At 41.6% G+C, this 14,880-nt stretch overlaps 1 protein-coding gene across 2 annotated transcripts in view; it reads left to right on the forward strand.

Moving 5' to 3' along the window:
* The window catches only part of DGKK (diacylglycerol kinase kappa), a 420,961-nt gene that overhangs the window by 252,128 nt on the left and 153,953 nt on the right, over window positions 1–14,880 (forward strand). For both annotated transcript variants that reach the window (XM_033946472.1, XM_033946473.1), the window contains exons 3-4: window positions 7,918–8,028; window positions 10,512–10,592. In XM_033946472.1, coding sequence (XP_033802363.1) covers window positions 7,918–8,028; window positions 10,512–10,592 — 192 coding nt within the window. The remainder of the gene's footprint in view (window positions 1–7,917; window positions 8,029–10,511; window positions 10,593–14,880) is intronic.

Genomic DNA, 14,880 nt, shown 5'->3' on the forward strand with positions numbered 1-14,880 from the left:
ACTAACTTCTCTTAACTTAAGGTTTCATTAAAACATACACACTGACTTTTACAAAGCTGTGGTAGAAGTTTCTACCACGGGCCAGCGAGGTAAATGCTCTGATTCTCATAGAAATCTTATGAGCGTTGGAGCATTTACCTCACTGGCCCGCGGTAGAAATCTCTTCTGCGGTTTTGTAAAAGGAGCCCACAGTTTAACTAGGGGCGCATAAACATTTGCACACAACTCTATATTATTGTTGTTATAATCATATGCCGTACTCCGTGGAGCTTACAATCTGATAAGACAAACAGACTGACTAGAAACAAAGACAAGATATAGGGAGGTAAATATTCTTGTGGCTGCCAGCCTTTTAACTTTGAATGGGTAAGATAGACATTATAATGTACCTGAATTTTCAGAAATTATTGATAAAATCCCTTCTGAGAGACTCTTGAGGGAATTAAAATGTAACGGGATAGTAGGCTATATGCAGTCATGAATTATTGGTAATTGGTTAAACAATGGACTGAAAATAGGGTTAAATGGTCATTTTTCCCAGTGGAGGGAAGTGAGTAGTGTCCCAGTGACTTGTACTGGGATGGTACTTTGAATATTTTGGTAAATAATCTGAAAAAAGGAGCAAGGTGATCAAAGTTGCATGACCATTCCCTTTTATAATCCTGTGGTGCTGCCATCTACTGACACTTAAGATCTGTGCACAGTTATCAATAAGGGCTAAAAGTTAATACTGTATCCCTAAGCCAGGAAAATTGCTCAGGGCAGGATGCACAATGCTCTGACAACGCAGTAAAAAATACTGTGTTGGGAGTGATTTTCTTTTACAGGGCTATGCACAAACAAATAGCATGCAAATCATATGCATGCTATTTCTGCGGAGTAGCCCTGTAAAAGAGGAGAGGAACTGTGCCTGGCGCCTGCTCAGAAGAGCAATCACTAGACAAAGCTCTCCTCCTGTCTGCAGCCACCATTCTTCTCTTCTTCCCAGCTGATGGAGGCTCAGCTGAGAGAAGTGGCAGATAGGAGAGTGGTAGCTGCCAGCTCAGCTGATTTGTAGTTTCCCCTGCCGGCTCCAGAGCCATGACCAGTTGATCAGGGCTTTCCCTGCTGGCTTCAGAACTGCCGGAAAATTGTGATCCTTAAAGGGGGGCATTCCCTTTAGTGCATCACAAGGAGAGCTCATTAGAATACTAACGAGCTCCTTGTAATGCATTTTCATAGGGTTCTCGGTGGCTGCTACAAGGATTGGTAGCAGCCACAGAGAACCCTTTTGAACATCAGGAGGTGAGTTTTCATGCAAGTTCTTTAATGTTAGAGTTAAGAAACTAAGGAGTTAATTTAGAAGTCTTGTGTGGCTTCTATGAATGAAGTGACATTTACATATGTAGACTGACTCCAGGTGTATATTGGTACTACAAAGTTACTATTTAACACACATGGGGCAAATTCTATAAATGGCGTCCAAAATTTAGATGGCCTACTGCTGTCTAATCACCAATCAGGATGCACTTTTTTTTTAATCATCCTGGGCAGGCCGCCTACATTGTAGGCGCCTCCACGATCACATCAGCTCTCCCGCTGATGTCACTTCTAGGTGCTGTGCATAGGAAGTGATGACAGAGAGAGAGAGAGAGAGCCACCAGGGTTGCGAGGAGCACATTGATGTTGTTACTCGCAGAAGTGAACAACTAGAAGTATGGGGAAGGGAATGGGGGTGCGCATGCGGCAGGGGGAGCAGGGAAGGAGCAGGGGGTGGAGACAAGGGGAGGGTGGTGCCTCTACCCCTCGCTACGCCACTGGTCTCAGGCATTGCAGCATTGCAGTTAGGTCAAAATGCAGCAGCACAGTTGGTTGTGAGAGTAGCAAAAAAAAAAAAAAAATGAACATATAACACTAGTGCTTCAGAGTTTGCATTGATTACCGATGATGTAGAGTCCAATATAAAGTGGTTTCTATTGTCCATCAGACTTTATATCATACGGTACTATCATATTTTAAACAAGTATTGGTGTCATGTTGCCCTGGTAGATCCTTGAGATCAGAAAATGTTATGTTACTTGATATGGTGGCTAAAGTGTGGGATGCTGATACTAGAGCAACTGCTTTTTCCATTGCAGGTGTTCAATTGTGGAATGCTTTGTTGGGTCAGCTGCGTCTGTGCTAGTAGGGCAAAGTTTAAGAAATAATGGAAAATGCAATATTTTTGTGTCAGCGTTTCTGTATACCTGGAACAGGCTGCCAGAGTCAATACGTCATGCTCTGACTCTAGCAGTATTCAAATTCAAGCTAGAAGCTCACTTTTTTGAAGCTGCTTTCAACTCTTAACTCACTGTCAGATACCTATACCCCTTATATCATTCCTTCTGGTAGATAATCTCCAACCTTGAGATGTCCTGTCCAAATTAGATTGTAAGCTCTTCTGAGCAAGGACTATCTGTCGAATGTTAAATGTACAGTGCTGCGTATGCCTTTCAGCGCTATATAAATGATAAATAGTAGTAGTAGTAGTCGTGTAAGGTAATTTCTGTCCTGTTCAAGTCACAGGTCAATCTAGTGAAAAATGTCTGATGATACAGCTTTCTTGTTTGCTGTTGCTTATACACTTCCCCCTCCAAATTAGCGGGGTTTAAGGGTAGAGCGGCCTGCAAATATGGAAAAATCACGAATAACTTTAGGGCCGGCTGTGACCCACCCCCAGCTCCCTCCCGCCTCCTGGACCTCTCCACATCTTACCTGTGAGCTCCCGATATAGTTTTGTGAGACCATGGGAACGGAAGGCGGCCATTTTGTGTTCATGGCTCTGCACGAGGCAGAAGCATAGGACGATCGCTCCTGCCCCGCTTCACCACTAGACCACCAGAAAAGGTGTGGAGAGGGCCAGGAAGTGGGAGGAAGGCAGGGGTAGGTCAGTGTATAGAAACTCACAAGTCATGCATCCTAAAGCCACGAATTTGGAGGGAGAAGTGTATATGTTTACATGGAAACTGTCTAAATATAGACAGTATATAAATTTTAAAAAATAAATAAATAGATTGGCTCCCAGATTGGTTACTATAAGTGGCATAGTAAGGGGTTGTGGGGGTGGTGGTCTGCCCCGGGCGTAGTCTTCCTAAGGGTATGGCATCCCTCCTCCTCTCTGCCACCCCCACCCCCCACTCCTCTCCTTGCCACATGTATGCACCCCTTGCCTTCCCCCATAACTTTTTTACTGCCCACTTCGGCATCGGCACTCTCTCTGATGTCACTTCTGGGACCCGCGCCTAGGAAGTGGCCTCAAAGGGTGAGCCGACACCAATGTGGGCATGCTGCTCAGACCGGAGAAGTTAAAAAGGTATCGGGAAAGGGAAGGGGTGGGGAAGAGCGTGGGGGATGGGCACCACCGCCCTGGGCGCCACTCACCCTTACTACACAACTGGTTATTATCAAGGATGGGTATCAGAGTTCAATGAGCCATTTATCTGACCCAATCTGGCATATCTCCTGTTATTAGGCCGCATTCTAATAATGGTCCTGCGCTTTTCTCTCGGGCACATTTCTCCACTGCATATTTGAGCAGTTGTGAAGTTCAGAAAACAAAAGTGAAGACACTGTTATTAACGTTCAAAGTCTCACACAACATCATTATTTTGTAGATGACTAGGCAGGGAGAACTTGTATCTTTTGGAGACACCTTGAAGCATCGGTGTCCGAAGTGACAGAACTGACCTTGGTGAAAGCACAAGGTTGTAGGAGAAATGGAATAGAAGGATCTAGCTACAGGTCTCAGTTGACAGTTTTTGTGCTTGGTTACTCAATGTGCAAGCGACTGACTGCCCCTGGAGCTAATGTTTATCCGTGGGGTTGATTGACAGCCTGTAATCCACAGGCTCTTCTTCAGCTTTCAGCTCCACACCGAGAGATGCCCGAGCCTGTTTCTTGTGTCCCTGAAGGGCAGTAAATAGTGCAGTTAGTTCTGTTTGTTTAACTGTTTCTATGAATAGCCTAGGAGGGTCCTCTTACAAACCTGTTTGGGGTTATGCTTTTTTCCAGTAAGCGGAAGTTATTTATATGCCCTTAACAGAGAGGAAAGGCAGGTGAACTGAAAATGCCCATGCTGTGCTGGGGGAGGGGGGAGTCTGATTCTGTTTCCCGCCAAAATAGTCTTTGTGTTATGCTGGGTTTAGAATTTCTCTTACTAGGCAGAGGCTCTTGATACAGAAAAAAAAAAAAAAAAACCTCAATACACTCTGTGATAGACCTGTGTCAAATAAACACACAGGGCCACATTCTATATATATTCGTATGATGCCTAAAAAATCGGTGCTGAAAAGGATGGCGCTTAGTGTAATTCTATAAAAATGCCTCCAGAGTCAGACACAGTTTATAGAATCACATGCAGTGCCCATGTGCGTGACTAACATTTAGACCCAACCATTTATGCCAATGAAAATCTGATCTAAATACCTGTGCCTAAATTGAGTGTGGTTCGTACCCAGGCTCTTCTCCTAGCCATGTGCCCTTTTCAGTTCTGCGCAGTAGAATACTTCTACAAAGTCGTACGCATATATTCTAATTAGTGCCAATTAGTACTTATTAATTGCCAATTATCGGTGCTGGTCGGCTTTTTATTCAATTGTGTATGTAAAATCGGCAATGCGTACAGATTTCTGTGGACAACTTTGATCACACTATACAGAATCTGGCCCTCAGTGTTTTAATGATGGTAGCAAATACTTAACAGTAAATAGGCTGGGGAATGACGCTTTTTAATAGATCAGTCTTACTATATTTTAGGGTAGGACGAGGAGGTTCACTGAAATATGTAGGTATTTGTCTCCCATCCTGTGTGTACTAAACGTATACCCGATTTTATTTTTGGTTTTGTTTTTTTAATATTGTAATTTAAGTTGCCCTTTTCCCTAATGTTTTAATGTTAATTAGCAGTATATGTGATATATGTGGATTTTATTATTTTGTCTGATTTTTATCTGATGTAAATCGCATTGAAATGAGATTTTGCGATCTAATCAAAGAATTTATTAAACTTGAAACTTGATGTCATTCTGTAAGGAGAGGGGCAAGAATCAGAGTATGAATGAGCACAGCCACTGACCCCCTAGCCTTCCATTGAAGAATGCTAACTCTTCTCACCTTGGATTCTGCATCCCCAACCCTATATGTCATGTCTGTCCAAGTAAGCTCTTCTGAACAGGGACCTTTTATTAAATGTCAAAATGTACAGCGCTGTGTATGCCTTTCAGCGCTATATAAGTGATAAATAGTAGAATTAGTAGTGAGTAGAAGAACTGAGGTTGTGATAGACATTAAAGAATGACACTGGGATGATTTCCCGCAGTTATCTGTGGGGACGGGAACACATTCTGTCCCTGTGTCATTCTAACAATAGTTTCAAACAATGTGAGGACTATAATTAAGAATTAATTTGTGGGGGGAACAAAGATATCTGTGCGCTTTGATGTTTTGTTTGCTTGGAGGGGTGCAATTTCTATTTGGTTTTCAACCTTAAAAAGCTCACTGATTTTTTTTTGTTGTTGTTGTCTTAAGGAAGAGCCTAGCGTAATGATGGTAGAGAACACCAAGTACACATTCAGAAACAGGCCTAAAGAGCAAGTTGTTCCTCTTTAACCCCCGTTTTACAAAACCATAGTGTGGTTTTTAGTGCTGTCCACGGCGGTAACAGCTCCGACGCTCATAGGAATTCTAGGAACATAAGAACATAAGAATTGCCGCTGCTGGGTCAGACCAATGGTCCATCGTGCCTAGCGGTCCACTCACGCTGCGGCCCTTAGGTCAAAGACCAGTGCTCTAAATGAGTCCAGCCTTACCTGCGTACGTTCCCGTTTAGCAGGAACTTGTCCGACTTTGTCTTGAATCCATGGAGGGTGTTTTCCCCTAGAACAGACTCAGGAAGAGCGTTCCAGTTTTCTACCACTCTCTGGTTGAAGAACAACTTCCTTACGTTTGTACGGAATCTATCCCCTTTTAACTTTAGAGAGTGCCCTCTCGTTCTCTCTACCTTGGAGAGGGTGAACAACCTGTCTTTATCTACTAAGTCTATTCCCTTCAGTATCTTGAATGTTACGATCATGTCCCCTCTCAGTCTCCTCTTTTCAAGGGAGAAGAGGCCCAGTTTCTCTAATCTCTTGCTGTATGGCAACACCTCCAGCCCCTTAACCATTTTAGTTGCTTTTCTCTGGATCCTTTTCAGTAGTACCCTGTCCGTCTTTATGTACGGCGACCAGTGCTGGATGCAGTACTCCAGGTGATGGCGCACCATGGCCCGGTACAGCGGCATGATAACATTCTCCGATCTGTTTGTGATCCCCTTCCTTATCATTCCTAGCATTCTGTTCGCTCTTTTCACCGCCACCACGCATTGCGAGGACGGCTTCATCGACTTGTCAAATAGAACTCCCAAGTCTCTTTCCTGGAAGATCTCTCAAGTACTGCCCCAGACATCCTGTATTCGTACATGAGATTTTTGTTACCGACATGCATTACTTTACACTTATCCACGTTGAACCTCATCTGCCATGTTGATGCCCATTTCTCGAGCTTGATTATGTCATGTTGCTGATCTTCGTAATCCCCCGGTATCTTCACTACTCTGAATAACATCATATTGTCTGCAAATTTAATCACCTCACTCGTCGTACCAATGTCCAGATCGTTTATAATGATGTTGAAGAGCGCAAGTCCAAGCCTTGGGGCACCCCACTGGTGACACTCTTCCAGTCCGAGTATTGTCCATTTACCCCCACTATGCTCCAGCCAGTTTTTAATCCATGTGAGTATTTCATCCTCGATTCCATGGCTTGCAATTTTCCAAAGTAGTTGTTCATTTACCACCACAGCCAGTGCTAAAAACCATTCTACGGTTTTGTAAAAGGAGGAGGGGGTAGGTATGTCTCTGAATATTTTTACCATTATTTTTCTGTTTGGTTTTTCCTATTGGCCCAATTATGTGGTCTAAATGATTTTTTTTTTATATATATTTTAGTGGCTATATTTTGCATTAATATTTTTTTGCTGTATTTCTTTTCATTTAAATTCTATTGGAATGCTATTTGAAATATAATACATATAGAAATGTGTCTTTTTAATTGGATCTCATGCATGCACGTATGTTTTATTGTGATATGTGTAGCGCTCCCAGGTCATATGCTGTTTTACAAAACCACAGAACGTCCCTGCTCACTGAGCATATAGTCCAGTTGAGACAGACACAGCAGACACTCAGCTAGAAAACCAATAAAAGCTAAATCAGGGAGGCTGTGATTAGAAAGAACTAAATGAGCTGGGTAATAGGTGGGATTAATTGAGAAATGGGCAACTTTAATTGAGTAAAATACCATTTACTCACGATCTGTCCGTCTGTGTGTATTGGCCTTTCTTTTATGCTCTCTATCTTTTTTGACACGCTCATTAAATGAAAGCACTAATGATTACAAAGAAGCACTTAAGAAAACACATGCCACTACCCGTTGCCGTAATTTCGACGACACAAAGTGAGAGACAACTGGGCTCAGCTCCTGGGAATAGTGGCATCTCTAACACACGAAGCGCTCTTTTTCACTTTCACAAAATAATCCCCCCCCATCAATATAAATTTAGGCACCAGCTGTTCTCTGACCCCTGATCCTTAACTACATTCTCCACGCTATTTTCTCCCAAGAGGATGTGAATGGAGGCTCTGAATTTACAGGCTTGCTTCGTTTCTGCCCTGCACCAGGTTAGCAATGAAGTCAGGTTAGAAGAGGCAGGAGTCAGAGTGCTGTTCCCCATGCAGGGCAAGGAGAGTGGGGCGAGCTGGGAAGGCTCGGCTGGGCTCTGCAGCTGTATTTTGATTTGAGATCCCTGTTTGAGGAAGACAAGCCAGGCTGCCCTTTTCATTCTTTGCTGGTGTTCTTTTCACAGAAAAGCGTAAAGGAGGGCCTCTTACTGAAGCAAACCAGCTCCTTCCAGAGGTGGAAAAGACGATACTTCAAGCTGCGTGGGAGGACGCTTTATTACGCTAAAGACTCAAAGGTAAATCTCTGTCCATCTTCGGGGTCTGGGCGCTAAACTTCTACCCCATGCCATCATGGTTCATGCTCCTGTTTGGAATATAGCTGTCCCCCTCCCCTTGTTCTTTCCTTCACGTCTCTATAACCAGAAATATAGTAAATCAGACTCAAGATTCTAGCACATGGAATGAGTCCACCGTGTCATGTCTGTGCTCTGGGGTTCTTTGGGGTCTATTTTCAAACCTGACGGCCAGTGTATTTTACTTTTTTAAACACCAGCCATGGCATTTTAAAAAAATACATATATTCAGCTGCTATATGAATATTCTATTTTAGACCATCCATATTGGGATCACTATTTAAAATGATTTAACTGGGCAGGAGAGATTTCTGCTGCTGGCTAGCTCAACAGCTGTTCATTCAGCAGCACTTAACTGGACAATGCCTCTTAATACCTACTCTTACCGCCACGGCAACCTCCAGTTAGTGCCAGGGCGGTATGGAGGCGGAGTAGAGGTGTGAATTATTCAGGGTGGAGCTGGCGATATTCAGTTCTGGTGTCTGATTGCTAACTGGGCATGTTGGACTACATGAAAAGCAGTCCTAACTATGTCCAGTTAACCATGCGGATACAGCACTGAATATCAGCCATACTGGGTAGCTTCTGGGCACTGCCAAAGACCTGGTGCCCAGATAGAGGCTAATTATTATCACCATACAGATAGTTTTTTTTTCCCACCCTCGCTCTGCCCAGGCACTATAAGGCCAATTCTATAGATGCTCACGTTTCTGCACACGTTACATGTGTAAATGTTTAAAATCATGATATATGTGCATTTATATGTGAACATATAATACCACTGGCATAGCCAGAACTGATTTTTACTAGGGCCTGAAGTTAACTTGGATGGGTACAAGGTAATGCAGATGTTAACATCACCTCCCATTTTCTTCTCATTGCCACTGAATTATATTCTTACATGATAATATACTGCCTAAGTGCTGTTCTGCAAATACCCACACAAATTACAAACAAGGGTGACATAGACATGGGTAGAGCATGGGTGGGAAATAGGCAGGGCTCGCACTTATGCACCTAGCTTACAGAATACTGGAGGTTACATATGCCTCTGCCTCTTTTAGGAGGCTGCACTTATGCCAACCCTAGGTTCCTTTGCAGAATAGACTCCCTCCTATTGTACACCTGGTTCAAGTTCAAGTCCAATTTATTTGATATACTGCCAATATAAAACCAAAGTTAAAATCTAAGCAGTTTACAATAAAAATTGGATAAGGGGATTAAAGACACAAACTTAAAAAAAGAGTATAAAAACAAACAAGACTGGAAACATAAGGAACAAGGTGAAGTGTAAAATTACAAAATTTTTAAGGAAAAAGGGGATGGCAAAAACATAAAGGTTACGGGATAATAAATGATCTTGATCAAAAAAGAAAATAAGCTATGTATTAAAGGCCTGTGAATAACAGTATTGGGCTCAAAATAAAAAATAAAAAACGTCTAAAAAGTGGCCTAAATGGGTACCCATAACCAAAGCTGGTTTTAGACGTATCTAAAACCAGCTTAAACCTTTCCCCTGCCTCTAAACGAATAGAGCGAAAAGAGGCGTTTTTAGAGGAGGGGAAAGGGCGGGAGGTAGGCCGCAATAGCGATACCACCAAGTGCCGCCAAACGCAGCACTTGGGTTCGCTAAAGCAGCAGGAGAGCCATCTCTCCTGCAGCAATCCACCCCTCCCCCCAACACGAACCGGGCAGGAGGGAGCCCAAACCCTCCTGGCCCGGCGCCACCCCGGTGCAGGACAGTGCTCAAGCCCTCCTGGCCCGATCGTAGTCGGCAGGGTGGGGGGTCACCGGGCCAGGAGAGCTGGGCTTCCTCCTAGCCCGATCGTAGTCGGTGGGGTGGGGGTTTCGGCAGTCGCCAGGCCAGGAGGGCTTGGGCTCCCTCCAGGCCCAATCGTAGTCAGCGGGGTGGGGGTCGCCAGACTAGGAGGGAGCTCAAACCCTCCTGACCTGGTGACCCCCATCCCTGCTGAGAATGATCCGGGCAGGAGGGAGCCCAACCCTATTTCTGTCTCTTAGGGCTCCTTTTACAAAGGTGCACTAGCATTTTTAGCGCGCGCACCGGATTAGCACATGTGGCATTTTAGCACATGCTATTCCGCGCATTAAGGCCCTATCGCGCCTTAATAAAAGGAGCCCTTAGTCTGTTTTGGACTCTGTTGAGCAAGGAGCATTTTCTTTGTTTCTTTACTCATCTCTCTTCCCTTTATCTCTTGACTCATTTATGTCTCTTCACCTTTTCTGCCTATCTCTCCAGTCTCTGTTTCTCCATGCTGTAAAAATCCTACTCCTTGTATTCTCTACTCCATGACTCCTACTCATCCGTATTTCTCTTCTATTTGTGTTTTTGAGTTTTAGATACCTCCCTGTCCCCTTTTAATGTATCTCTGCACTCCATGATGTCTCTCTTTCTTGTATTTTTACAGTCTCTAATATTCGATGAGGTGGATCTTTCTGATGCCAGTGTGGCTGAGACCAGCATCAAGAATATCAATAACAGTTTTACGGTAAGAATATTTACATAGTAAGGGAAACAGGGCAAACATGAGATAAATGGGTTTCATTGTGATTTTAGGTGGAAGGGACCGAGAGAGCTTAGCTGTGGACTAAAGTCACTGTCCTTTTGCAGTGTTTGAAAATGCAAGGGAAAATGAATATGACATAACATAAAAGCTTATTTCTATACTGCAACACCGTAAAGTTCTATGCAGTTTACAAAAGAAATTCAAGTTACAATTTAAGGGAAATTTCAGTTACAGTTACCCATGAAACTAAGAAACAAATAGGTTTTTAGATTTCTCCTAAAGTGTTGGTAGGTATTTGAAGTCATTATTAGAGATTGCAAATCCCTATCCCATGATGCTGCTTGAGATATGACAAAAGGCGTTGGTTTTTAAAATTTGCATCCTTTGACAGATGGAAAAACAAAGAGAGCATATGTACGTCTTGAACGTTTCGATTCAACGAATGCAAACAAATCCATTAAGTAACTGGGTGCGAGGCCAAACAACACCTTAAAGCATAGGCAACCAAATTTGAACTTCACATGGGCCTCCACTAGTAACCAGTGCAGCTCTCAGAGAAAAGGAGTAACATGATCAAAATCAGTCAGACAGCCAAATGGCCCATCTAGTCTGCCCGTCTGCAGTAACCATTATCTCTTTCTCTCTCCGAGAGATCCCACTGCCTATCCCAGGCCCTTTTGAATTCAGACACAGTCTCCACCAACTCTTCCAGGAGACTGTTCCATGCATCTACCACCCTTTCTGTAAAAAAGTATTTCCTTAGATTACTCCAGAGCCTATCACCTCTTAACTTCATCCTATGCCCTCTCATTGCAGAGTTTCCTTTCAAATTAAAGAGACTCAACTCATGCGTATTTTCATTACATAGGTATTTAAACGTCTCTATCATATCTCCCCTCTCCTACCTTTCCTCCAAAGTATACAGAGATCTTTAAGTCTGTCCCCATACGCCTTATGATGAAGACCACATACCATTTTAGTAGCCTTCCTCTGGACTGACTCCATCCCTTTTATATCTTTATGAAGGTGCGACCTCCAGAATTGTACACAATATTCTAAATGAGGTCTCACCATTACCTCCCTTTTCCTACTAGCCATACCTCTCCCTATGCAACTTAGCATCCTTCTAGCTTTCGCCATCACCTTTTCAACCTGTTTGGCCACCTTAAGATCACATACAATCACACCCAAGTCCCGCTCTTCTGTCGTGCACATAAGCTCTTCACTCCCTAATCTGTACCATTCCCTCAGATTTTTGCAGCCCAAATGCATGACCTTACATTTCTTAGCATTAAATTTTAGCTGCCAAAGTTCAGACCATTCTTCAAGCTTCGCCAGGTCTTTCTTCATGTTATTCACACCATCCAGCATGTCTACTCTATTGCAGATTTTGGTATCATCTGCAAAGAAGCAAATCTTACCCGACAACCTTTCAGCAATAACGTTTATAAAAATGTTAAAAAGAACAGGCCCAAGAACATAACCTTGAGGCACACCACTGGTAACATCCCTTTCCACAGAGCGATCTCCATTGATCACTACCCTCTGTTGCCTTCCACTCAACCAGTTCTTGACCCAGCCCATCAGACGTCGGTGTGGAACACTGCCAAAGGCTTTGCTAAAATCTAAATATGCCACTTCTAGCACACATCCTCTATCCAATTCTCTGGTCACCCAGTCAAAGAAATTGATCAGATTTGTCTAACAAGACCTACCTCTAGTGAATCCATATTGTCTCTGGTCCTGTAATACCAGAGATTGTACCAACAATCTAAATGATGATACGTCAAAATATGCTCTAATTGTGTGCAGTTTCCATAAAATATGGAAGCCCTTCTGTATCAACAAAGATGGCAAGAATGAGGAGGGTTCTGAGGTATTTCAGATTTCTTACTAAGGTATCTTGCTAGCTCTGCTTTACCCATGAAGACATTTAGATGGCAATTTCAGCATTTTTTACCCATGTACATTGTAACAAATTTCAAATGGAATGTATATTTGCCCTTTTCCCTTTCAAAACATTTATACCCACTGAATTTTGTATCTGCTTTTTGTGCGAGTACATTTGTTCTTGGAATTTGGGGGGATACTTCTATAACAGTTTGCTTATATATTGGTGGCCAAAGAATAGGCATAAAAGATGAGGTACACAAGTATAACTTAGACATGAGCACTTATGCTATTCTTAAGGCTGGTGTAACTGTGTAAGCTTTAGTTCCAGAGATATGCTCATAACTGATAGTAATCTATAAGTTATATGTGTGACTATGTTCCCTGCCCATGCTCCACTCAGACTACGTCATATATGTAAGCTCATCCACAGCTATCCCTTCCACCCACAAGCAAGGCAGTTTCCAATACCTTGCACTAGTAGGCATTCTCCAACCCTACTTCCTCTTCCTTCCCAGGCAGCTCTTGGAAAGTTTAAGCCCAGACTCCCATGCAGGGGATTGTGGGCACCATGCAACTTAGATGCACTGACAGCCACTTGATGTCAGAAGGGAACAGCATTTTTGGGGGTGGCAGCAGGGGCAATTCCCCCAGAAGTAATAATTCTCAAATGGTCTGGAATTTTTGCAGAACCGTTCAGGGCTACTCATGGAATCCTTGAGTTCTGTAAAACTATGGTTTAAAACACTGTTGAAGAATGTCAGTAGGTCATTAGGAACATTTCCTTCATTCTATACCTTGGAAGAGGGCAATTCTGTGAGGGTTGCCAAACGTTAGGTGCTTAGATAATGTGTAATGAGGTCTTAAATATATATCATCCCTAAGACTCAAATGATTTTGATAACAAGAAAAATTGGAAGGGAAGATAATATGTTTTACAATACAATTCTAACTATGTTCATTATTGTATTGAAGCCATCATAGCAACTAATAAATAAGGTTTTTAAATCAATGATTTCCAAGGACTATATGTATAAAAAGTATTAATACTAAATCACAATTCCTATTAGATATTTAAAGCAAAAATGGTGGACATATCATAAATTATACAGACTTCAGTCTTTGGAACCTCATATGATGTATACCATTGCAAGTTCCTGTCTTGTATATTGTTATAATCATCTATGTCCACCACCCCCTACCAAACAATTTTTTTTATTTTTCAACTGCTTAATTTTAAATTTTAAATTTTATTCCCTAATAAATTATTAACACTTTATTCCCTAATAGAATTATTATTACTAAATTTATTTTAACTAATTTTGAATCTTATTAAAATATGACTAATTAAATATTGTTATAATGTATATTATTTTATATAATAAATGAAATAGAACAAATAGAAAAGAGACTTAAAATATTGATTCGTGTTAATGTGATAAATTCATATAAATTTGAAAGATTCTTTTAGAAATTCAATAAATTTATAACTTGAAAGCACTTTTTTAAATTGCATGAGATGTAAGTGGAAAACCTTCAATTTATTAACTAAAAAGGGGGTTGGTATGTGTGTGTTGGATCAGCTAAACCATATGTGCCTAAAATGTGCAAAAGCCTACAAAAACTTCTTAAATATAAATAATATTATATGCAAAACAGCTCTTTAAATATGAGGAATATAATGTGCAAAACTGCTAATGTTAGATAAAAAAGGAAAAATAGAGAAAATAGATTTTTTTGAAAAGAAAAAGGCAACACTTAGCTTTATCGTGAGGTGGAACCAGCTACCATCATCGTTGATATGTTAAACAACTCCCGACGCCTCTTGTTTCTGAAGGCGTTTCAACCCTGACCTGGTCTTCTTCGGGGGAAATTTCCAAACTCGAGTTGCCTTACCGTGTGAAACATTTAAAAAAAAGAGCGTGAAATGACATAATAATGTATAAAATGACAATTTATTGAAATATGCACTTAAAAAAAGGTAATGGAGAAGCTAAGAAAAATGTGGCTATGTGTATATGTGAGAAACCAGTAACCCGAAGGGAATAGTGAGATACAAATCCTCCATAACCAACCGAAAACAATGGAAAACAGAGAAAAGGGTGATAATAGTTGTTGTAAAACTCAGACAACACACCTTCAAAGAGATGAATCCAACAGTCGTGCCTAAGATATTAGTAAAAGAAAAGAAAAGAAAAATAAATGAAAAAAGAAAATAAAGACTATTTGAAAACCTTCCTACTTGGGTAGGAAAGGTCAAACTAAATTATACTTACAAGTACTAAGAAAAATGAGCCAACATTGTTAACACGAAGCGGACATTGAATAAACTAAAAAATGAACAACAGGTTAAGAGAGTTACAAAACAAAAGAAAAGGAA

This window comes from Geotrypetes seraphini, chromosome 5 (assembly GCF_902459505.1).
Source record: "Geotrypetes seraphini chromosome 5, aGeoSer1.1, whole genome shotgun sequence".
Classification (NCBI taxonomy): domain Eukaryota; kingdom Metazoa; phylum Chordata; class Amphibia; order Gymnophiona; family Dermophiidae; genus Geotrypetes; species Geotrypetes seraphini.